This window comes from Pseudophryne corroboree, chromosome 3, assembly GCF_028390025.1.
Source record: "Pseudophryne corroboree isolate aPseCor3 chromosome 3, aPseCor3.hap2, whole genome shotgun sequence".
NCBI lineage: Eukaryota > Metazoa > Chordata > Amphibia > Anura > Myobatrachidae > Pseudophryne > Pseudophryne corroboree.
The window spans coordinates 684,418,435-684,444,256 of NC_086446.1; the positions used below are offsets into that span (position 1 = coordinate 684,418,435).

At 47.1% G+C, this 25,822-nt stretch overlaps 1 protein-coding gene across 3 annotated transcripts in view; it reads right to left on the reverse strand.

Annotated features, from left to right (window-relative positions):
- The window catches only part of SLK (STE20 like kinase), a 167,467-nt gene that overhangs the window by 89,237 nt on the left and 52,408 nt on the right, over positions 1-25,822 (reverse strand). For all 3 annotated transcript variants that reach the window (XM_063961972.1, XM_063961971.1, XM_063961970.1), the window contains exons 5-6: positions 25,414-25,486; positions 24,651-24,845 (exon numbers count right to left, since the gene is read on the reverse strand). In XM_063961972.1, the coding sequence (XP_063818042.1) occupies positions 24,651-24,845; positions 25,414-25,486 (268 nt within the window). The remainder of the gene's footprint in view (positions 1-24,650; positions 24,846-25,413; positions 25,487-25,822) is intronic.

The window sequence follows — 25,822 nt, forward strand, 5'->3', positions numbered from 1 at the left end:
AGGCTGCCTCCCGTCAGCTCAGGCCCTCAGTTGTGACAGTAAGCACTGACCTAATGAATCCAGCCGGAGACCAGGATCAAGCGGCCAGGCCGATGCAAGAACTGGCAGCCCGACTAGAACATCAGGAGGCTGCACAGGGCCACATCATCCGCTGTCTCCAGGATCTCTCTACTCGGCTGGATGGGATTCAGACAACTCTCCGTGGATCAGGCGCGTCTGGTGCGTCAACCACAGTGACTCCAGCTATAACCCCACCCACCTTACCCATTTCTGCTCCACGTCTTCATCTTCCAACGCCAGCAAAATTTGACGGATCTCCAAGATTCTGCAGGGGATTTCTCAACCAGTGTGAGATTCAGTTTGAGCTACAACCTGGCAATTTTCCCAGTGACCGTACAAAAATTGCCTACATTATTTCTCTTCTCAGTGGCTCAGCCCTTGATTGGGCATCACCGTTATGGGAGAGGTCCGACACCCTGCTATCTTCCTACACTGCCTTCGTGTCAACATTCAGGCGCATCTTCGACGAGCCAGGCCGGGTAACCTCAGCTTCATCCGAGATTCTCCGTTTACGCCAGGGGTCACGTACTGTAGGACAATATCTGATACAGTTCCAGATCCTGGCATCCGAACTGGCATGGAACGACGAGGCCCTGTATGCTGCATTCTGGCATGGCTTATCTGAGCGTATTAAAGATGAGTTAGCTACCAGAGACTTACCTTCTAAGTTAGATGAGCTAATCTCACTCTGCACGAAAGTTGATTTACATTTCAGAGAGAGAGCAACTGAGCGTGGAAGATCATCTGCTCCAAAATCTTCTGCTCCTCCTCCTCGTCAACGGTCACCATCTAAAGATGAGCCCATGCAACTTGGCCGTTCCCGTTTAACTCCTGCTGAGCGCCGAAGACGTCTCTCCGAGTTTCTCTGTCTCTATTGTGCAGCTCCGTCTCACACCATTAATGCCTGTCCCAAACGTCCGGGAAACTTCAAATCCTAGCTCGCCAAGGAGAGGGCCGGCTAGGAGTAATGATCTCCTCTCCATCTCAAGATTGTAATCTCCCAGTCTCGCTTCAAGTTGCTCAACGTTATCGGAACGTCATTGCCCTCCTTGATTCCGGAGCAGCTGGGAACTTTATTACCGAAGCCTATGTTAAACGGTGGTCCCTACCCACCGAGAGACTTCCTTCGTCCATTTCTTTAACTGCCGTGGATGGCAGCAAAATTTTTGATGCAGTCATTTCTTTAAGGACTCTACCAGTTCGTCTGAGAGTGGGAGTTCTTCATTCCGAACTTATTTCTTTTTTAGTGATTCCAAGAGCCACACATCCTGTGGTCCTGGGCCTTCCATGGCTCCGTCTTCACAATCCTACAATTGATTGGACGACTACGCAAATCCTGGCATGGGGTTCCTCCTGTGCTGAGACATGTTTGTTTAAAGTATTGCCTGTCTGTTCTTCCTCCCCCAGGTCGTCTGATGTTCCACCTCCTCCATATCAAGATTTCACGGATGTGTTCAGTAAAGCTTCTGCTGATATCCTTCCTCCTCATAGAGAATGGGACTGTCCGATTGATCTCGTTCCAGGGAAGGTTCCACCTCGAGGCCGAACTTATCCGTTGTCTCTGCCTGAGACGCATTCTATGGAGGAATATATTAAAGAGAACCTAGCAAAGGGGTTCATTCGACCTTCTTCTTCCCCAGCCGGCGCAGGCTTCTTTTTTGTAAAAAAGAAAGATGGTGGTCTGCGGCCGTGCATCGACTACAGAGGTTTGAACGACATTACCATCAAGAACCGTTATCCTTTACCCCTGATTACTGAGATCTTTGACAGAGTTAGCGGAGCTACCATCTTTACAAAGCTGGACTTGCGAGGTGCATACAATCTCATCCGGATCCGTGAGGGTGACGAGTGGAAGACCGCCTTTAACACCCGTGACGGACATTATGAGTAGAGATGAGCGGGTTCGGTTTCTCTGAATCCGAACCCGCCAGAACTTCATGGTTTTTTTCACGGGTCCGAGCAGACTCGGATCTTCCCGCCTTGCTCGGTTAACCCGAGCGCGCCCGAACGTCATCATGACGCTGTCGGATTCTCGCGAGGCTCGGATTCTATCGCGAGACTCGGATTCTATATAAGGAGCCGCGCGTCGCCGCCATTTTCACACGTGCATTGAGATTGATAGGGAGAGGACGTGGCTGGCGTCCTCTCCATTTAGATTATAAGAGACTGAGAGAGATTTACTGGAGCTGACTAGGAGGAGTACTGTTACTGTAGAAGTGTAGAGACTGAGTGGAGAGAGTTTACTAGTGAGGACAGTGCAGTTTACTTTATAATCCGTTCTCTGCCTGAAAAAAGCGATACACAGCACACAGTGACTCAGTCACATACCATATCTGTGTGCACTGCTCAGGCTCAGGCCAGTGTGCTGCATCATCTATTATCTATATATAATATTATATATATCTGTCTGACTGCTCAGCTCACACAGCTTATAATTGTGGGGGAGACTGGGGAGCACTACTGCAGTGCCAGTTATAGGTTATAGCAGGAGCCAGGAGTACATAATATATTATATAGTGAGTGACCACCAGACACACAGTGCAGTTTATTTAATATATCCGTTCTCTGCCTGAAAAAAGCGATACACACAGTGACTCAGTCAGTCACATACCATATCTGTGTGCACTGCTCAGGCTCAGGCCAGTGTGCTGCATCATCTATTATCTATATATAATATTATATATATCTGTCTGACTGCTCAGCTCACACAGCTTATAATTGTGGGGGAGACTGGGGAGCACTACTGCAGTGCCAGTTATAGGTTATAGCAGGAGCCAGGAGTACATAATATATTATATAGTGAGTGACCACCAGACACACAGTGCAGTTTATTTAATATATCCGTTCTCTGCCTGAAAAAAGCGATACACACAGTGACTCAGTCAGTCACATACCATATCTGTGTGCACTGCTCAGGCTCAGGCCAGTGTGCTGCATCATCTATTATCTATATATAATATTATATATATCTGTCTGACTGCTCAGCTCACACAGCTTATAATTGTGGGGGAGACTGGGGAGCACTACTGCAGTGCCAGTTATAGGTTATAGCAGGAGCCAGGAGTACATAATATATTATATAGTGAGTGACCACCAGACACACAGTGCAGTTTATTTAATATATCCGTTCTCTGCCTGAAAAAAGCGATACACACAGTGACTCAGTCAGTCACATACCATATCTGTGTGCACTGCTCAGGCTCAGGCCAGTGTGCTGCATCATCTATATATATTATATATCTGTCTGACTGCTCAGCTCACACAGCTTATAATTGTGGGGGAGACTGGGGAGCACTACTGCAGTGCCAGTTATAGGTTATAGCAGGAGCCAGGAGTACATATTATATTAAAATTAAACAGTGCACACTTTTGCTGCAGGAGTGCCACTGCCAGTGTGACTGACCAGTGACCTGACCACACTGACCACCAGTATAGTTAGTAGTATACTTATATTGTGATTGCCTGAAAAAGTTAAACACTCGTCGTGTGACTTCACTTGTGTGTTTTTTTTTTTTTTATTCTATAAAAATAAAACTCATTCTGCTGACAGACAGTGTCCAGCAGGTCCGTCATTATATAATATATAATATATACCTGTCCGGCTGCAGTAGTGATATATATATATTTTTTATATCATTTATCATCCAGTCGCAGCAGACACAGTACGGTAGTTCACGGCTGTGGCTACCTCTGTGTCTCTGCACTCGGCAGGCAGTCCGTCCATAATTGTAATACCACCTAACCGTGGATTTTTTTCATTCTTCTTTATACATATAGTTACATAGACATCTTCTCTTTATCAACCAGTCTATATTAGCTGCAGACACAGTACAGTACGGTAGTTCACGGCTGTGGCTACCTCTGTGTCTGCACTCGGCAGGCAGTCCGTCCATAATTGTATACCACCTAACCGTGGTTTTTTTTCATTCTTCTTTATACATACATAGTTACATAGACATCTTCTCTTTATCAACCAGTCTATATTAGCTGCAGACACAGTACAGTACGGTAGTTCACGGCTGTGGCTACCTCTGTGTCTGCACTCGGCAGGCAGTCCGTCCATAATTGTATACCACCTAACCGTGGATTTTTTTCAGTCTTCTTTATACATACATAGTTACATAGACATCTTCTCTTTATCAACCAGTCTATATTAGCTGCAGACACAGTACAGTACGGTAGTTCACGGCTGTGGCTACCTCTGTGTCTGCAGTCGGCAGGCAGTCCATAATTGTATACTAGTATCCATCTCCATTGTTTACCTGAGGTGCCTTTTAGTTGTGCCTATTAAAATATGGAGAACAAAAATGTTGAGGTTCCAAAATTAGGGAAAGATCAAGATCCACTTCCACCTCGTGCTGAAGCTGCTGCCACTAGTCATGGCCGAGACGATGAAATGCCAGCAACGTCGTCTGCCAAGGCCGATGCCCAATGTCATAGTACAGAGCATGTCAAATCCAAAACACCAAATATCAGAAAAAAAAGGACTCCAAAACCTAAAATAAAATTGTCGGAGGAGAAGCGTAAACTTGCCAATATGCCATTTACCACACGGAGTGGCAAGGAACGGCTGAGGCCCTGGCCTATGTTCATGGCTAGTGGTTCAGCTTCACATGAGGATGGAAGCACTCAGCCTCTCGCTAGAAAAATGAAAAGACTCAAGCTGGCAAAAGCAGCACAGCAAAGAACTGTGCATTCTTCGAAATCCCAAATCCACAAGGAGAGTCCAATTGTGTCGGTTGCGATGCCTGACCTTCCCAACACTGGACGTGAAGAGCATGCGCCTTCCACCATTTGCACGCCCCCTGCAAGTGCTGGAAGGAGCACCCGCAGTCCAGTTCCTGATAGTCAGATTGAAGATGTCAGTGTTGAAGTACACCAGGATGAGGATATGGGTGTTGCTGGCGCTGGGGAGGAAATTGACCAGGAGGATTCTGATGGTGAGGTGGTTTGTTTAAGTCAGGCACCCGGGGAGACACCTGTTGTCCGTGGGAGGAATATGGCCGTTGACATGCCAGGTGAAAATACCAAAAAAATCAGCTCTTCGGTGTGGAGGTATTTCACCAGAAATGCGGACAACAGGTGTCAAGCCGTGTGTTCCCTTTGTCAAGCTGTAATAAGTAGGGGTAAGGACGTTAACCACCTCGGAACATCCTCCCTTATACGTCACCTGCAGCGCATTCATAATAAGTCAGTGACAAGTTCAAAAACTTTGGGTGACAGCGGAAGCAGTCCACTGACCAGTAAATCCCTTCCTCTTGTAACCAAGCTCACGCAAACCACCCCACCAACTCCCTCAGTGTCAATTTCCTCCTTCCCCAGGAATGCCAATAGTCCTGCAGGCCATGTCACTGGCAATTCTGACGAGTCCTCTCCTGCCTGGGATTCCTCCGATGCATCCTTGCGTGTAACGCCTACTGCTGCTGGCGCTGCTGTTGTTGCCGCTGGGAGTCGATGGTCATCCCAGAGGGGAAGTCGTAAGCCCACTTGTACTACTTCCAGTAAGCAATTGACTGTTCAACAGTCCTTTGCGAGGAAGATGAAATATCACAGCAGTCATCCTACTGCAAAGCGGATAACTGAGGCCTTGACAACTATGTTGGTGTTAGACGTGCGTCCGGTATCCGCCGTTAGTTCACAGGGAACTAGACAATTTATTGAGGCAGTGTGCCCCCGTTACCAAATACCATCTAGGTTCCACTTCTCTAGGCAGGCGATACCGAGAATGTACACGGACGTCAGAAAAAGACTCACCAGTGTCCTAAAAAATGCAGTTGTACCCAATGTCCACTTAACCACGGACATGTGGACAAGTGGAGCAGGGCAGGGTCAGGACTATATGACTGTGACAGCCCACTGGGTAGATGTATGGACTCCCGCCGCAAGAACAGCAGCGGCGGCACCAGTAGCAGCATCTCGCAAACGCCAACTCTTTCCTAGGCAGGCTACGCTTTGTATCACCGCTTTCCAGAATACGCACACAGCTGAAAACCTCTTACGGCAACTGAGGAAGATCATCGCGGAATGGCTTACCCCAATTGGACTCTCCTGTGGATTTGTGGCATCGGACAACGCCAGCAATATTGTGTGTGCATTAAATATGGGCAAATTCCAGCACGTCCCATGTTTTGCACATACCTTGAATTTGGTGGTGCAGAATTTTTAAAAAAACGACAGGGGCGTGCAAGAGATGCTGTCGGTGGCCAGAAGAATTGCGGGACACTTTCGGCGTACAGGCACCACGTACAGAAGACTGGAGCACCACCAAAAACTACTGAACCTGCCCTGCCATCATCTGAAGCAAGAAGTGGTAACGAGGTGGAATTCAACCCTCTATATGCTTCAGAGGTTGGAGGAGCAGCAAAAGGCCATTCAAGCCTATACAATTGAGCACGATATAGGAGGTGGAATGCACCTGTCTCAAGTGCAGTGGAGAATGATTTCAACGTTGTGCAAGGTTCTGATGCCCTTTGAACTTGCCACACGTGAAGTCAGTTCAGACACTGCCAGCCTGAGTCAGGTCATTCCCCTCATCAGGCTTTTGCAGAAGAAGCTGGAGGCATTGAAGAAGGAGCTAAAAGGGAGCGATTCCGCTAGGCATGTGGGACTTGTGGATGCAGCCCTTAATTCGCTTAACAAGGATTCACGGGTGGTCAATCTGTTGAAATCAGAGCACTACATTTTGGCCACCGTGCTCGATCCTAGATTTAAAGCCTACCTTGGATCTCTCTTTCCGGCAGACACAAGTCTGCTGGGGTTGAAAGACCTGCTGGTGACAAAATTGTCAAGTCAAGCGGAACGCGACCTGTCAACATCTCCTCCTTCACATTCTCCCGCAACTGGGGGTGCGAGGAAAAGGCTCAGAATTCCGAGCCCACCCGCTGGCGGTGATGCAGGGCAGTCTGGAGCGACTGCTGATGCTGACATCTGGTCCGGACTGAAGGACCTGACAACGATTACGGACATGTCGTCTACTGTCACTGCATATGATTCTCTCAACATTGATAGAATGGTGGAGGATTATATGAGTGACCGCATCCAAGTAGGCACGTCACACAGTCCGTACTTATACTGGCAGGAAAAAGAGGCAATTTGGAGGCCCTTGCACAAACTGGCTTTATTCTACCTAAGTTGCCCTCCCACAAGTGTGTACTCCGAAAGAGTGTTTAGTGCCGCCGCTCACCTTGTCAGCAATCGGCGTACGAGGTTACATCCAGAAAATGTGGAGAAGATGATGTTCATTAAAATGAATTATAATCAATTCCTCCGCGGAGACATTGACCAGCAGCAATTGCCTCCACAAAGTACACAGGGAGCTGAGATGGTGGATTCCAGTGGGGACGAATTGATAATCTGTGAGGAGGGGGATGTACACGGTGATATATCGGAGGGTGAAGATGAGGTGGACATCTTGCCTCTGTAGAGCCAGTTTGTGCAAGGAGAGATTAATTGCTTCTTTTTTGGGGGGGGTCCAAACCAACCCGTCATATCAGTCACAGTCGTGTGGCAGACCCTGTCACTGAAATGATGGGTTGGTTAAAGTGTGCATGTCCTGTTTTGTTTATACAACATAAGGGTGGGTGGGAGGGCCCAAGGACAATTCCATCTTGCACCTCTTTTTTCTTTTCTTTTTCTTTGCATCATGTGCTGATTGGGGAGGGTTTTTTGGAAGGGACATCCTGCGTGACACTGCAGTGCCACTCCTAGATGGGCCCGGTGTTTGTGTCGGCCACTAGGGTCGCTAATCTTACTCACACAGTCAGCTACCTCATTGCGCCTCTTTTTTTCTTTGCGTCATGTGCTGTTTGGGGAGGGTTTTTTGGAAGGGACATCCTGCGTGACACTGCAGTGCCACTCCTAGATGGGCCCGGTGTTTGTGTCGGCCACTAGGGTCGCTAATCTTACTCACACAGCTACCTCATTGCGCCTCTTTTTTTCTTTGCGTCATGTGCTGTTTGGGGAGGGTTTTTTGGAAGGGCCATCCTGCGTGACACTGCAGTGCCACTCCTAGATGGGCCCGGTGTTTGTGTCGGCCACTAGGGTCGCTAATCTTACTCACACAGCTACCTCATTGCGCCTCTTTTTTTCTTTGCGTCATGTGCTGTTTGGGGAGGGTTTTTTGGAAGGGCCATCCTGCGTGACACTGCAGTGCCACTCCTAGATGGGCCCGGTGTTTGTGTCGGCCACTAGGGTCGCTAATCTTACTCACACAGCTACCTCATTGCGCCTCTTTTTTTCTTTGCGTCATGTGCTGTTTGGGGAGGGTTTTTTGGAAGGGACATCCTGCGTGACACTGCAGTGCCACTCCTAGATGGGCCCGGTGTTTGTGTCGGCCACTAGGGTCGCTTATCTTACTCGCACAGCGACCTCGGTGCAAATTTTAGGACTAAAAATAATATTGTGAGGTGTGAGGTATTCAGAATAGACTGAAAATGAGTGTAAATTATGGTTTTTGAGGTTAATAATACTTTGGGATCAAAATGACCCCCAAATTCTATGATTTAAGCTGTTTTTTAGTGTTTTTTGAAAAAAACACCCGAATCCAAAACACACCCGAATCCGACAAAAAAAATTCGGTGAGGTTTTGCCAAAACGCGTTCGAACCCAAAACACGGCCGCGGAACCGAACCCAAAACCAAAACCCGAAAAATTTCAGGCGCTCATCTCTAATTATGAGTACCTCGTCATGCCCTTCGGATTGAGCAATGCTCCAGCTGTCTTCCAGCATTTTGTCAATGAGATCTTCAGAGACATTCTATACCGTCATGTCGTGGTCTATCTAGACGATATCCTCATTTTTGCCAACGATTTAGAGGAACATCGTTTTTGGGTTAAAGAGGTTCTGTCCCGTCTCCGTGTCAATCATCTCTATTGCAAATTAGAAAAATGCGTCTTTGAAGTCAAGTCCATTCCGTTTCTAGGGTACATTGTGTCCGGTTCCGGACTAGAGATGGATCCTGAGAAACTACAAGCAATCCAAAATTGGCCGGTACCCTTAACCCTCAAAGGGGTCCAGAGGTTCTTAGGGTTCGCCAACTATTACCGAAAGTTTATACGAGACTTTTCCACCATTGTGGCGCCTATTACTGCTTTCACTAAGAAGGGTGCTAACCCGTCCAAGTGGTCTGAAGAAGCCATGCAAGCATTTCATCTTTTAAAACAAAGGTTCATCTCTGCGCCTGTTCTGAAACAGCCTGACATCGACTCTCCTTTCATCTTAGAGGTGGATGCCTCCTCCGTTGGAGTAGGAGCGGTGTTATCTCAGAGGGCTAAAGATGGCCATTTACACCCTTGCAGTTTCTTCTCCCGGAAGTTCTCCCCAGCTGAGCGCAACTATGCCATTGGCGACCAGGAGTTGCTAGCCATCAAGCTCGCTCTAGAAGAGTGGAGGTATCTGTTGGAGGGAGCTTCTCATTCAATCACCATACTTACAGACCACAAGAACCTTTTATACCTGAAGGGCGCACAATGTCTCAACCCTCGTCAGGCCAGATGGGCACTTTTCTTTTCCAGGTTCGACTTTAAACTCCAGTTCTGTCCGGGCTCTCAGAATCGCAAGGCCGATGCCCTTTCCCGCTCATGGGAGCAAGAAAATGAGTCAGAGTCTTCAGACAAGCATCCTATTATAAATCCGTTGGCATTCTCCACGGTAGGGATGGACTCTACGCCCCCATCAGGGAAAAGTTTTGTGAAGCCGATGCTAAGGAAGAAGCTCATGCATTGGGCCCATGCTTCCCGTTTTGCCGGACATACAGGTATCCAAAAAACCCTGGAGTTTATCTCTAGGTCCTATTGGTGGCCAACTCTGAAAAAGGACGTCTTGGAGTTTATTGCATCTTGCCCAAAGTGTGCCCAACATAAAGTATCCCGCCAGTCGCCTGCGGGGCAACTGGTTCCACTATCCGTTCCCCGTCGACCATGGACCCACTTGTCGATGGATTTCATTACAGACTTACCCATGTGCAACAAGTTCAATACCATCTGGGTGGTAGTTGACCGGTTCACCAAGATGGCACACTTCATTCCTCTCACCGGTCTTCCGTCAGCTTCCAAGTTGGCTCAAGTATTCATACAAGAGATCTTCCGACTCCACGGTCTTCCTGAAGAAATTATCTCAGATCGAGGAGTTCAATTCACAGCCAAATTCTGGCGAAGTTTATGTCAAGTCCTCCAAGTCAAGCTAAAGTTTTCCACGGCTTACCATCCTCAGACCAATGGTCAAACCGAGAGGGTGAATCAGGACTTGGAGGCCTTCCTCCGCATCTATGTGTCCTCCTCTCAAGATGACTGGGTTCAATTACTTCCCTGGGCCGAGTTCTGTCATAACAACCAGTATCATTCTTCATCTGCTTCAACACCATTCTTCACTAACTTTGGATTCCACCCTAAAGTTCCTGAGTTCCAACCGCTTCCAGCAACTTCTGTTCCCGCAGTGGATATCACCTTGCATCAGTTTGCCAATATCTGGAAGAGCGTACGATCAGCTCTGCTCAAGGCATCGTTCAGGTACAAGAAGTTTGCGGATAAGAAGCGTCGAGCAGTTCCTGCTCTCAAGGTGGGTGATCGGGTATGGTTATCCACGAAGAATTTGAGGTTAAGAGTTCCCAGTATGAAGTTTGCACCTCGCTATATCGGTCCTTTCAAGATTGAACAAGTCATCAATCCTGTTGCTTACAGACTCCAGTTGCCTCCCTTCTTAAAAATACCCAGGACATTCCATGTTTCCCTGTTGAAACCGCTGATCTTGAATCGGTTTCATTCCTCACTTCCTCCAACTCCGAAAGTCCAAACTCAACGAGGCGTTGAGTATGAAGTGGCCAAGATCCTGGACTCACGTCACCGTTACGGTCAACTACAGTATCTTATTGACTGGAAGGGTTACGGCCCTGAGGAACGTTCATGGACCAATGCTTCTGATGTCCATGCTCCTGCCTTGGTCCGGAGATTCCATTCCAAGTTTCCTCAAAAGCCAAAGAAGTGTCCTGGGGCCACTCCTAAAGGGGGGGGTGCTGTCACGATCCGGGTATCTGGACGCCATTTCTTACCCATCAGATGTCTCCTAAGGCTGGCTCAGCGCTCCAGGACCGGATCCCATCTGTTATCCTAATGTTCACATTCCTGCATCCTCTCCTGTCTCTCTGAGACGCTGTCACAGTAACGCCTTATTACATCTGGCATGGCGTCTCCCGCGGCCTCCGCCGCCGTCCCTGAGCTTCTGCATGCAGAGTGTCAGAGTGGCGATTACGTCAGCCGCGGCCTCCGCTGTGTCCGCGTGGTTGGATGTGCACTTGTCAGCCTGGCGTCTCCTGTCTCCAGTGGCCGGCACCGCCATTACTGTTTTCATTACCACATGGATTACAAACCAAACTTCCCTCCAAGTGTCTGCATGGGCGCAGCCATCTTGGATTCTGTCAGCTGATCATTTCCTCCAATCTGTTGTCAGTATTGTTAATCTGCATAATTGCCTAGCCAATCCCTTCCTTGCTGCAGGTATAAATACACTGTGCCTGAGCAAGGAAGGCGTCAGTGCTTTGGTTGTCAAACCTAGTTCCTGTTTGTCTCTCTCCTGTGATTGTCTTCCAGGTTCCAGCTCCTGTCTCAAGACTTCCACCATAGAGACCCGCACCAGCATTCCACCTGCGGTGTAGCCTGACTCTCCAATCCATTGTGGATTCATCTGTTTCCAGCTACAACATTACCTGCTTCCAGCTCAGCTTCCAGCAGAGTACAGCTTCCCTTAAAGGGCCGGTGTCCTTTCTACACTTTACCACTCTCCACCGGTATTATTATTTCTCCGCTCTCAAGTTCTACATTTCAGTTCATATTTCATCGCTCCCAAGTTCATTTATTATTTAACTGGTTCCAGCCAGTATCCACTCCGTGCTAACAACAGTCTGGTTCCAGCCAGTATCCACAGCAGCTGTTTTATCTTCAGCAACCCAGCTTTTCCTGGAACATCAGCTGGCACAATCCTGGGTTATCTCCATTGCTACAGTCGGGCCTGGTAAGGACTTTCCATCTAGAAGATCATAAGAACTATCTCACACTACCAGTGCCCTGTGGCTCCTGCCATCCTGTAGTACCCAGGAACTGTATTTATTCTTTGCTGACTTTTACGTTTTCTTTTACTGCTGCTGTGTTGCGGAGTTGTCATAATAAACATCATTGACTTTCATCCAAGTTGTCGTGGTCACGCCTTCGGGCAGTTATTATTCATGTTACTTACATGTCCAGGGGTCTGATACAACCTCCCAGGTTCCGGTACATCTCAACCCCTACAACTGAGGCTGCCTCCCGTCAGCTCAGGCCCTCAGTTGTGACAACGTGGACTTAATGAATATAATTCATATAATATCTTTTTGAAATAGGGCTTTAGGTAGTTTGACAGAGCTTGGCACTATATGAGTCTATATTATTTCTATGATGTATTCTGTTTATTGTTTTTTATTTTTTTGGATGGTCCAATTTTGGATTTTTTTCAATAAGGAGTTTTTATTGTATATTTTGTGTATTTTGTATAATTTTTGTGTATTTTTCTTCTATGGGTGTTTTAGCCCCCTGTCCTATTGTGGTGACACCCTTTGAGCCACAATATACTGCTATAGATGTTGGTTACAGATTTCATGCAAATATCACATTGGGAACCAATAGATACCTTTGTGTACAATGAGTAATGCAGCTGACAGATCCCTTTTAGTAGCGCTACGGCAGAGCCTCTACCGCTGTGCACAGCAGTTACCATGGTAGCGCACAATGCGGCGCGTCCGTGGTATTCGGCGCCTGATGTCACTTCCTATTGATCGAGGCCGGTGACTTCCGGTATTTATACGATTCTTGTGCTTTTTAACATTTTGCAGCGCAGTAACCTAGCGGTTTTTGAGTATATATAGCCTGTGGGTCTATGTACAGCTTGAGGGGTGACCCCAGTGAGGTAAGATATGTTTTATTACATGTGGCTATATTAATTCTTCACTTCCTGGTTGTGAATGGGAGGTGGTGCTGGTTCAAGTGGTGTTGCTATATAAAGGGACAGAGGGTTAGACTGGTGATATGGGTTCCAGGATGATCTTGTTACACTGCTATATTTCTTGACAAAGGCCCATGAAGGGACCGAAACGTCGACTATGTACCAGCCTACTGGCTAGTTTGATGCTGCTATGACCGAATAAAACATTTTATACTTGGAATAATTGGTGAGTGCCTATACCTTGTGAATACTATTGTTTGGTCTGTTGGGCATCATGGAGCACCGCCCGTTGGGACATTGAAGCTGTGAGTGTGGTCTCTCTCTCTATTTATATATATATTTATTTATTTTATTAGGATTTTAATACCTACCGGTAAATACTTTTCTCTTAGTCCTTAGAGGATGCTGGGGTCACCATTAGAACCATGGGATATAGACGGGATCTGCAGAAGACATGGGCACTTTAAGACTTTGAAAGGGTGTGAACTGGCTCCTCCCTCTATGCCCCTCCTCCAGACTCCAGTTATAGGACTGTGCCCAGGGAGACGGACATTTTGAGGAAAGGATTTATTGTTAAACGAAGGTGAGATTCATACCAGCTCACACCTCAACCATGCCGCACAACATGGCATTCAATAGAACACAGGCCAGCGGCATGAACAAATGCAGCAACAGGCTGACAATAAACGTAACACAACATATGTGCAACCAGAACTAATAACTGCAGATACAGTACGCACTGGGACGGACGCCCAGCATCCTCTATGGACTAAGAGAAAAGGATTTACCGGTAGGTATTAAAATCCTATTTTTTCATACATCCTAGAGGATGCTGGGGTCACCATTAGAGCCACGGGGTTATACCAAAGCTCTAGAACGGGTGGGAGAGTGCGGACGACTCTGCAGCACCGATTGACCGAACTTAAGGTCTTCATCGGCCAAGGTGTCAAACTTGTAGAACTTTGCAAAAGTGTTTGACCCCGACCACGTAGCTGCTCGTCAAAGTTGCAATGCCGAGACCCCCCGGGCAGCCGCCCAGGATGAGCCCACCTTCCTAGTGGAATGGGCCTTCACTGATTCCGGTAATGGTAATCCAGCCGTGGAATTGGCATGCTGAATCGTGTTACAGATGCAGCACACAATGGTTTGCTTAGAAGCAGGACACCCAACCTTGTTGGGGGCATACAGGACAAACTGTTTTCCTAATCTGAGCCGTTCTGGCGACATAAATCTTCAAAGCTCTGACCACATCTAGAGATTTTGACTCAATGAAGGCGTCAGTAGCCACAGGTACCACGATAGGTTGGTTTATGTGGAAAGAGGAAACCACCTTCGGTAAAAATTGCTGACGTGTCCTCAATTCAACTCTATCTTCATGGAAGATCAAATAAGGGCTCTTGTGAGACAAGTCTGCTAACTCAAGACACCCGCCTTGACGATGCCAAGGCCAACAGGATGACCACTTTCCAAGTGAGGAATTTTAACTCCACCTTCCGCAAAGGTTCAAACAAATGTGATTGAAGAAACTGCAACACCACATTAAGGTCCCATGGTGCCACTGGAGGCATAAATGGAGGTTGGATGTGCAACACGCCTTTCACGAAAGTCTGAACTTCTGGAAGGGGGGCCAATTGTTTCTGAAAGAAAACCGGTAAGGCTGAAATCTGAACCTTAAATTGAGCCCAATTTTAGGCCCGCATCCACACCTGCTTGTAGAAAATGGAGAAACCGACCTAGCTGAAACTCTTCCGTAGGAACCTTCTTGGATTTACACCAAGAAACATATTTTCTCCAAATACGGTGGTAATATATAGACGTTACCCCTTTTCTGGCCTGAACAAGTGTGGAAATTACTTCACTGGGAATACCCTTACGGGCTAGGATTTTGCGCTCAACCGCCATGCCGTCAAACACAGCCGCGGTAAGTCCTGATACACGCACGGCCCCTGTTGTAACAGGTCCTCGCGCAGAGGAAGAGGCCAGGGATCTCCTATGAGTAATTCCTAAAGATCTGGATACCAGGCCCTCCTTGGCCAGTCTGGGACAATGAGGATCGCCCAGATCTTTGTTCTTCTTATGATCTTTAGAACTTTTGGAATGAGAGGAAGTGGAGGGAATACATACACCGACTGAAACACCCACGATGTCACCAGTGCATTCACTGCTATTGCTTGAGGGTCCCTTGACCTGGAACAGTATCTCTGAAGCTTCTTGTTGAGACGAGAAGCCATCATGTCTACTTGAGGAACTCCCCAACGACCTGTCACCTCGGCGAAGACTTCTTGGTGGAGGCCCCATTCTCCTGGATGGAGATCGTGTCTGCTGAGGAAGTCTGCTTCCCAGTTGTCCACTCCCGGAATGAAGATTGCTGACAGAGCGCTTGTATACTTTTCCGCCCAGCGGAAAATCCTTGTGGCTTCTGCCATCGCCGCTCTGCTTTTCGTTCCGCCCTGACGGTTTATGTACGCTACTGCTGTTACATTGTCCGACTGGATCAGTATAGGCAAATCTCAAAGAAGATGTTTCGCTTGTAGGAGGCTGTTGTAAATGGCCCTTAGCTCCAGAACATTTATGTGGAGACAAGTTTCCTGACTTGACCATCTTCCTTGGAAGTTTTCTCCCATTGTGACTGCCCCCCAGCCTCGGAGGCTTGCATCCGTGGTCACTAGCATCCAGTCCTGTATCCCGAACCTGCACCCCTTTAGGAGGTGAGAGCTGTGCAGCCACCACAGGAGTGATACCCTGGTCTTGGAAGACAGGATTATCCTCTGTTGCATGTGTAGATGGGACCCGGACCACTTGTCCAACAGGTCCCACTGGAACACTCTGGCATGGAACCTGACAAACTGAATGGCTTCGTAGGCCACAACCATCTTCCCCAGCAACCGAATGCATTGATGGATTGACACTCTTGCTGGTTTCAGAATTTGTTCGACCAGACTCTGAAGTTCCAGAGCCTTTTCCACAGGAAGAAAGACTCTTTATAGTTCTGTGTCCAATATCATTCCCAAAAACGACAACCGCCTCGTCGGAATCAACTGTGATTTTGGTAAGTTTAGGAGCCAACCATGTTGTTGAAGAACTATCATGGAGAGTGCAACGTTTCGGACCAACTGGTCCCTGGATCTCGCCTTTATCAGGAGATCGTCCAAGTATGGGATAATTGTGACTCCTTGCTTGCGAAGGAGAACCATCATCTCCGCTATTACTTTGGTGAAAATCCTCGGATCCGTGGATAGACCAAATGGCAATGTTTGAAATTGGTAATGACAATCCTAAATTGCAAATCTCAGGTAAGCCTGATGCGGAGGATAAATGGGAACATGTAAGTAGGCATCTTTTATGTCCACCGACATCATAAACTCCCCTTCCTCCAGACTGGAGATCACTGCTCGGAGAGACTCCATCTTGAATTTGAATCTCTTTAGGTAGAAATTCAGGGATTTAACATTTAGGATTGGTCTGACCGAGCTGTCCGGCTTCGGGACCACAAACAGGCTTGAATAAAAACCTTCTCCCTGTTGTGACTGGGGAACATTGATGATAACTTGATTTTGAGACAATTTTTGTATTGCATCGCAAATTACCTCCCTGCCCGGAAGAAAAGCTGGTAAGGCCGATTTGAAAAAACGGCGAGGGGGGACGTCTTGAAACTCCAGCTTGTACCCTTGGGATACTATTTGTAAAATCCAAGGGTCTAGGTTCGAACGAACCCAAAGCTGACTGAAGAGTTTGAGACGGGCCCCCACCGGTGCGGATTCCCGCATAGGAGCCCCAACGTCATGCGGTGGAATTGGCAGAAGCCTGGGAGGACTTCTGCTCCTGGGAACCTGACAAGGCTGGAGATCGTTTACCTCTTCCCCTTCCTCTAGTAGCAAGAGCGGTAGAACCTCGGCCCTTTCTGAATTTATTGGGCCGAAAGGACTGCATTTGATAATGGTGCGTTTTCTTTTGTCGTGGAGGAACATAAGGTAAAAAGGATGACTTACCCGCGGTAGCCGTAGACACCAAATCATCAAGGCCGTCTCCAAATAAGGCCTTACCATTATATGGTAGAGATTCCATACTTTTCTTGGAGTCAGCATCAGCATTCATTGGTGAATCCACAACGCACGCCTAGCTGAGACAGCCATGGCATTGGTCTTTGATCCCAAAAGACCAATATCTCTCGCAGCTTCCTTAAGGTATGCTGCAGCGTCCTTGATATAACCCAGCGTCAAGAGGATGCTATCCCTATCTAGGGTATCTATATCAGATGACAAGTTATCTGCCCACTTTTCGATAGCACTACTTACCCAAGCAGACGCAATGACAGGTCGGACTAGTGTACCCGTGGTCACATAAATGGACTACAACGTAGTTTCTTGTTTACGATCCGCAGGCTCCATAAGGGCCGCCGTGTCAGGTGACGGGAGAGCCACCTTTTTAGACAAATGAGACATGGCCTTGTCCACAGTGGGGGGTGACTCCCACTTTTCCCTATCCGTCGAGGGAAACGGATAAGCTGCCATAATTCTTTTGGGAATCTGAAACTTTTTGTCAGGACCTTCACAAACTTTTTCAAATAGCGTGTTCAGTTCATGAGAGGGAGGAAACGTTATCTCAGGTTTCCTTTCTTTATACATACATACCCTTTTATCAGGGACAGCTGGGTCCTCAGTGATATGTAATACATCTTTCACCGCCACAATCATGTACTGAATGCTTTTTGCCAATCTTGGGTCTAACCTGGAATCGCTATAGTCGACACTGGAATCAGTGTCCGTGTCGGTATCAGTGTCTGCCAACTGGGCCAACGTACGTTTTTGTGACCCTGAGGGGACCTGACTTTGGAATAATATATCTTCCACAGATTTCTTCCATGCCTGTGTCTGAGACTCAGACTTATCTAGCCTCTTACTAATAAGAGCAACATTAGCATTCAAGGTGTTCAACACATTTACCCAATCAGGTGTCGGCGGTGCCGACAGGGTTACCCCCGCAGCCGTCTGTGTCCCTAATACAGCCTCCTCCTGCGAAGAGCCTTCAACTTCAGGCATGTCAACACTCGTGCACCAAACATCCACAGACACACCGGACATATAGGGGACAGACCCACAGTAAAGTCTGTCAGAGAGACACAGAGGGAGTTTGCCAGCTCACAACCCAGCGCCTAATCACCGGTTCTGAAACACTAAAGAATGCCCCAGACCTGCAGCGCTTTATATTAAATATATATTGCACCAATATTTCTGTGCCCCCCCCTCCGTTTTGCACCCTGATACTTATTCAGAAGTGTGAGGAAGGACCAGCGTCTCTGCAGCCTGTGTAGAGGAAAATGGCGCTGAGCTGTGTGAGTTGTGAGGACGAAGCTCTCCGCCCCCTTAATGGCGCGTGTCAGTCCCGCTTTTTTAAAATATAATAAGAATTTACTTACCGGTAATTCTATTTCTCGTAGTCCGTAGTGGATGCTGGGTACTCCGTTAGGACCATGGGGGTATAGACGGGCTCCGTATAGACGGGCTCCGCAGGAGACTGGGCACTCTTAAAAGAAAGATTAGGTACTATATCTGGTGTGCACTGGCTCCTCCCTCTATGCCCCTCCTCCAGACCTCAGTTAGGGAAACTGTGCCCGGAAGAGCTGACATTACTAGGAAAGGATTTGGAATCCAGGGTAAGACTCATACCAGCCACACCAATCACACCGTACAACTCGTGATAACTATACCCAGTTAACAGTATGAACAATAACTAAGCCTCTCTCAACAGATGGCTCATACAATAACCCTTTAGTTAAGCAATAACTATATACATGTATTGCAGAGAGTCCGCACTTGGGACGGGCTCCCAGCATCCACTACGGACTACGAGAAATAGAATTACCGGTGAGTAAATTCTTATTTTCTTTGACGTCCTAGTGGATGCTGGGTACTCCGTAAGGACCATGGGGATTATACCAAAGCTCCCAAACGGGCGGGAGAGTGCGGATAACTCAGCAGCACCGAATGAGCAAACTCAAGGTCCTCCTCAGCCAGGGTATCAAACTTGTAGAATTTTGCAAAAGTGTTTGAACCCGACCAAGTAGCAGCTCGGCAAAGTTGTAAAGCCGAGACCCCTCGGGCAGCCGCCCAAGAAGAGCCCACCTTCCTCGTGGAATGGGCTTTTACTAATTTAGGATGCGGCAGTCCAGCCGCAGAATGTGCAAGCTGAATCGTGCTACAGATCCAGCGAGCAATAGTCTGCTTTGAAGCAGGTGCACCCAGCTTGTTGGGTGCATGCAGGATAAATAGCGAGTCAGTTTTTCTGACTCTAGCCGTCCTGGAAACATAAAGTTTCAGGGCCCGGACTACGTCCAGCAACTTGGAATCCTCCAAGTCCCTAGTAGCCGCAGGCACCACAATAGGTTGGTTCAAATGAAACGATGATACCACCTTAGGGAGAAATTGGGGACGAGTCCTCCATTCTGCCCTTTCCATATGGAAGATCAGATATGGGCTTTTACATGACAAAGCCGCCAATTCTGACACACGCCTAGTCCAAGCTAAGGCCAAAAGCATGACCACTTTCCACGTGAGATATTTTAGCTCCACGGTTTTAAGTGGCTCAAACCAGTGGGATTTTAGGAATCCAACACACGTTAAGATCCCAAGGTGCCACTGGAGGCACAAAAGGGGCTGACTATGCAGCACCCCTGTAACAACGTCCGAACTTCAGGCAGTGAAGCCAGTTCTTTTTGAGAGAAAAAAGGGATAGGGCCGAAATCTTGGCCTTTATGGATCCTAATTTTAGGCCCATAGTCACTCCTGACTGTAGGAAGTGCAGGAATCGACCCCCCTGGAATTCCTCTGTAGGGCCTTCCCGGCCACACACCAAGTAACCTATTTTCGCCATATACAGTGAAAAAGTCTTGCTGTCACGTCTTTCCTAGCCTTTATCAGCGTAGGAATAACTGCATCCGGAATGCCCTTTTCCGCTAGGATCCAGCGTTCAACCGCCAATGCCGTCCAACGCAGCCGCGGTAAGTCTTGGATCAGACAGGGTCCCTGTTTCAACATGTCCTGACTGAGAGGCAGAGGCCATGGGTCCCCTGAGAGCATTTCTTGCAGTTCCGGGTACCGAGTCCTTCTTGGCCAATCCGGAGCAAAGAATATTGTTCACACTCCTCCGTTTATTACAATTCTCAGCCCTTGGGTCTGAGAGGAAGAGGAGGGAATATATAGACCGACTGGAACACCCACGGTGTTACTAGTGCGACCACAGCTATCGCCTGAGAGTCCCTTGACCCAGCGTAAAACTCCGCAGCCACCACAGGAGAGACACCCTGGCCCTGGGGGATAGGGTGATTGACCGATGCATCTGAAGATGTGATCCGGACCCCTTGTCCAGTTAGTTCCATTGTCCTTGCATGGAACCAGCCGAAGGGGATGGCCTCGTATGATGCCATCATCCTTCCCAGGACTCGAGTGCAGTGATGCACTGACACCTGTTTTGGTTTTCAATGGATTCCTGACCAGTGTCATGAGCTCCTGAGCTCTCTCTATCGGGAGATAAACCCTCTTCTGGTCTGTGTCTAGGATCATGCCTAGGCGAGGCAGATGAGCTGTAGGAACCAACTGCGACTTCGGAATATATAGAATCCAGTCGTGTTGCCGTTTCACTTCCAGAGAAGGTGATACGCTGTCCAGCAACTGCTCTCTTGATCTCGCTTTTATGAGGAGATCATCCAAGTATGTGATAATAGTGACACCTTGCTTCCGCAGGAGCACCATCATATCCGCCATTACCTGGGTGAAATTGGTAATGACAATCCCGTACCGCAATTCTGAGGTACGCCTGATGAGGTGGATAAATGGGGACACGAAGGTATGCATCCCTTATGTCCCGATTCATTTCAGGCTTGCAATGACCGCTTAGCGATTCCATCTTGAACCTGAACCTTTTCAGGTATATGTTCAGGGATTTTAATACAATATGGGTCTAACCGAACCGTCTGGTTTCGGGATTATAACATGGTCGAATAATAACACCCTCTTGTTGAAGGCGGGGACCCTTGACCACCACCTGTTGAAGATACAATTTACGAATTGCAGTTAACACTGGCTCCCTCTCTTGGGGGGAAGCCCGCCGGGTCCTCGGTGAGGGGGCATCTTCTCACAGTCCAGCCTGTATCCCTGCGATACAATTTCTATTGCCCAGGGATCTAACAGGGAGTGAACCCACTTGTGGCTGAACTTACGAAGGCGTGTCCCCACCGGGCCTAGCTCCGCCTGTGGAGCCCCAGCGACATGCGGTGGATTTTTGTAGAGGCCGGGGAGGACTTCTGTTTCCTGGGGACTAGCTGTGTTGTACAGCTTCTTTCCTCTGCCCACGGCTCTGACAAGAAAGGACGCACCTCAGACTTTCTTGTTTCTTTATTCGAAAAGCTGCATTTAATAATGTCGTGCTTTCCTAGGCTGTGCAGGAATATAAGGCAAAATATCAGAATTACCAGCTATAGCTGTGGAGACTAGGCCCGAGAACCTTTCTCCACACAATCCTCAGCCTTCCATATGCCTCTTAAGTCGGCATCATCTGTCCAATGTATATTCTACAGGACACGTCAAGCAGAAATCGACATAGATTTTGTCTCTAGGACCCAGTATACTCATGTCCCTTTGGGCATGCTTTATAATTATATATCTATCACTTAAGACAGCATCTTAAAATATTTATATGCATACTAGAGTCTCAATCTCTGCTGATAAGGTACCTGTGCACGCTGCCACAGCGCTATAAACCCATGCCGACACAATCGCCGGTCTGGGTAGTATACTAGAATGTGCACACTATCTGCAGGATCCCTGAGGATAGCTAGTGCAAACAGGACACCCAAGGGGAAGATTCTCAACACATCCTGGCCCTAGTGGGGAAAGGATACAGCCTGAGAATTCTCTTGTGGGAAGCTGCCGTCTCTTGTCTGGAGATTCCCGCTCTTTTTCCTCATGAGAGGAGGGACATTTATGTGTAACTGCCCCCCACCCTCGGAGGCTTGCATCCGTGGTCACCAGGACCCAGTCCTGAATGCCGAATCTGCAGCCCTCGAGAAGGTGAGCACCCTTCTTTTCTAGGTAGCTCAGGAGAGCCCCTAGGGTGCATCCAGCTCTGGCCGGGCACAGATACTAGAGGAGGGGCATAGAGGGAGGAGCCAGTGCACACCAGATATAGTACCTAATCTTTCTTTTAAGAGTGCCCAGTCTCCTGCGGAGCCCGTCTATACCCCCATGGTCCTTATGGAGTACCCAGCATCCACTAGGACGTCAGAGAAATATATTTATACTGGCGGGGGTTAGGACAGTGCCTAGGCACTTATGTCCCCTCTTGCCAGTTTATTTTGAGGCTTTTCTGCTGCCCAGGGTGCCCCCCTTCCCCTGCCCTGCACCCTGTACCCTGTAGTGCTGCTGTGTGTGTGGGAGCATGGCGCGCAGCGCGGTACCTCAGAATGCCGTCACTGAAGTCTTCTTGATTTACTTCTACTCACCTGTCTTCTGACTTCGGCTCTGTAAGGGGGGTGACGGCCGGCTCTGGGAGCGAGCATCTAGGCGTACCTTGCGATCAAACCCTCAGGAGCTAAAGGTGTCCTGTAGCCAGAAGCAGAGCCTTTGAACTCACTGGAAGTAGGTCATACTTCTCTTCCCCTTAGTCCCACGAAGCAGGGAGACTGTTGCCAGCAGTTCTCCCTGAAAATAAAAAACCTAACATAAGTCTTTTTCAGAGAAACTCAGTAGAGCTCCTCAGTGTGCATCCAGTCTCCCTGGGCACAATTCTAAAACTGAAGTCTGGAGGAGGGGCATAGAGGGAGGAGCCAGTTCACACCCATTCAAAGTCTTAAAGTGCCCATGTCTCCTGCGGATCCAGTCTATACCCCATGGTTCTAATGGTGACCCCCAGCATCCTCTAGGACGTATGAGAAATATATATATAATGTATATTTTTATATATATACATATATATATATATATATATATATATATATAAATATATATATATATATAATGTATATTTTTATATATATATATATATATATATATATATATATATATATATATATATATATATACATACATACACACACACTAATATATATATATATACACACACACACACATATATATATAGCAGAGAAGGAATCAGCGGCACTCAGCAGTCTGTATTTCAAGATGAAAATTCTTTAATGCAGTCCTACGGCGTTTCGGGGACTAAGCCCCGTCTTCAGGGACAAATCAAATCAGGGTGTATGATTTGTCCCTGAAGACGGGGCTTAGTCCCCGAAACGCCGTAGGACTGCATTAAAGAGTTTTCATCTTGAAATACAGACTGCTGAGTGCCGCTGAATCCTTCTCTGCTACATTGGATCTTGCCTTAGATCACAGAGGGCACCGCAGCAAATATTCAAGCACACCCACATAGAGTGCCGAACCCACAACCGCTACTTTATATATTATATATATATATATATATATATATACATATACACACATATACATATACATACACACACACATATACACAATCATACAAGTCCCTACAATGCCCCTCAGACCTTCACAAATGCCTTTTCAATGCCAATTAGACCCAGGCACATGCCTCTGGTTCCCAATTAAAAGGTATAACCACACAGTACTGCACCCAATTCATATCATGTGCCACACAGCAACACCCTTAATGCATAGCATGTCACACAGTGGGGCCAACAATTCACAGCATACCCCACTGTAGTGTCCTATATTCATAGTCTATCACACCATGGTGTCTTAAATTTACAGTATGCCACACCATGATGCACCCAATTCGTAGGTCACACAGTAGTGCCCCTAATTCATTGCATGCAACAAAGTAGGGTTCCCAAAAGACAGTATACCCCCCGGTGTCCTCAATTTAAAGAAATTTAACCTTTTTTTTTAGCCTGTATAGATCATACTGTGAAGTGTAGCTCTGCACAATGTTATGCAAATTTTTATGTGAAAGTTGGACGGTCTGTCATAGATTCGAAGTGTACGGCGATATAACCCTTTCAGCAGATTGTTTCAGCAGATGCGGATCTGAAATCTGTTGCAAAATTGGATAGGTGTATACACATAGATTGGCTGTAGAATCTGTGACCAGGTCTGCAGCAAGATTGTATGAACAAACTGATGTAGTGTTAAGGTGAGTACATACCTATACAATCATCGTCCTGTGCTCCCAACATCAGGACAACGGCCCATACATTGTATAGGTGTGTACGCTGTGCTCATGCAAGAGCATTATCCGGCTTGAAATGCTCCTGCAATGGTTGGGATCGGGAGGTCGTATCTTGTGTGCTGCACGTGCAACCTCCTGATCCCCACAGAGGAGCCGCTGACGTCTCACAGGAGTCACGGCTTGACACACTGCACCCAACTGATCAGGAACGTTTAACCAAATCAACCGGGAGATCGAATGCATGTGTACCCACCTTTAGGGTCCTGTGGGCCAGTGTTGAGAAACACTGGTATAGGGAATCCAGTAGAGGAAAAATAATAAAGCAAATTACAGGATAGACTGCCCATGTTATTTAACTAGTTGAGAATGGACAATACATGTTTACATGAACTGTTACTGGGGATGAAAAAAACCCAACACTTACCATCTTGATGGCTGTGCCAATGTAGGAGGCTCTGATTTTGCAATCTTTAACAAGACACGCATTGGGTTAAGTTCATGGTGAGGAGGCTCAATCTGAGCCATCTCTATTAAGGTGATGCCCAGAGACCATACGTCGGCTTTAAAGTCATATGGCTTGTCCTTGGAAGTCTCACACATTACCACCTCTGGAGCCATCCTAGGGTTAAAGAGATTTAAAACATACACAAGTCTCATTATAGCCGGCACAACATAAAATAAGAAAATCCATGGAACACACGTAAAGGTGCAATATAGATGTTTCGGATCTACCAATTATCTGGTTTAGGGTAAAAAACTGGTATGTAAGTTACTTTTAAGTCACTGAAAAACCCCAAAAAACAAGGAGACTACAGTATTTCATCAATACAACTCAAGCAGGAATTGGTATGGCAAAAATATATATGTGGGTCACTCTAGGCCCAGAAAGGACTCATTGCTGTAACAGAGCTAGGACTGTCAATCACAGAAACTTTGGAGTAATAAGGAAGGGTGAGGGGGTGAAAATGTAAATAATTGTGATGGGGGAGTTAGAGTAGAAAGCAACTATTACAAATCACACATTTTGTTACATGTGTACCATTCTAAGTCGGGGGGATGCAGACAGTATTTTTAAATTGATTGTGTGATGTGGAATTGTTTGTACATTGGATAAGTTTTCATACACTTTTTATTTGCATTATAAAGTAGAACTAAACCCACTCTTTTTTAAGACAAAAGAAACATACCAGTAAGGCGTGCCGATAAATGAATCTCTCCGCTGTAATGTTTTGGTATTCTTAGCAGACACTCCAAAATCAGCTTTGAATAAAAGACATGACGCACTTAGAAAACAGTTATTTTCAGGACACTGTAAAAACATCATCGCCTATGTGTAGCAGATCGATTTGTTTGTAATACAGTATATATCATTATAAAATGACATCCAAATGGCAGCCACCATGTTTGATTGCAGGTACATGCATTCATAGTTTGATGTCTAGCACAATAACTGGATCAGAAAAGATTCCAGTAGAGTCAATCCATAGAATCATTGGACATTTGGGAAAGTGGTTTACAGTATGCACGATAGACTAGTCTATTTTGTCAGGGACTCCATGGGGAACACTGAAAATACCATTCGGTACAGTGTGCAGT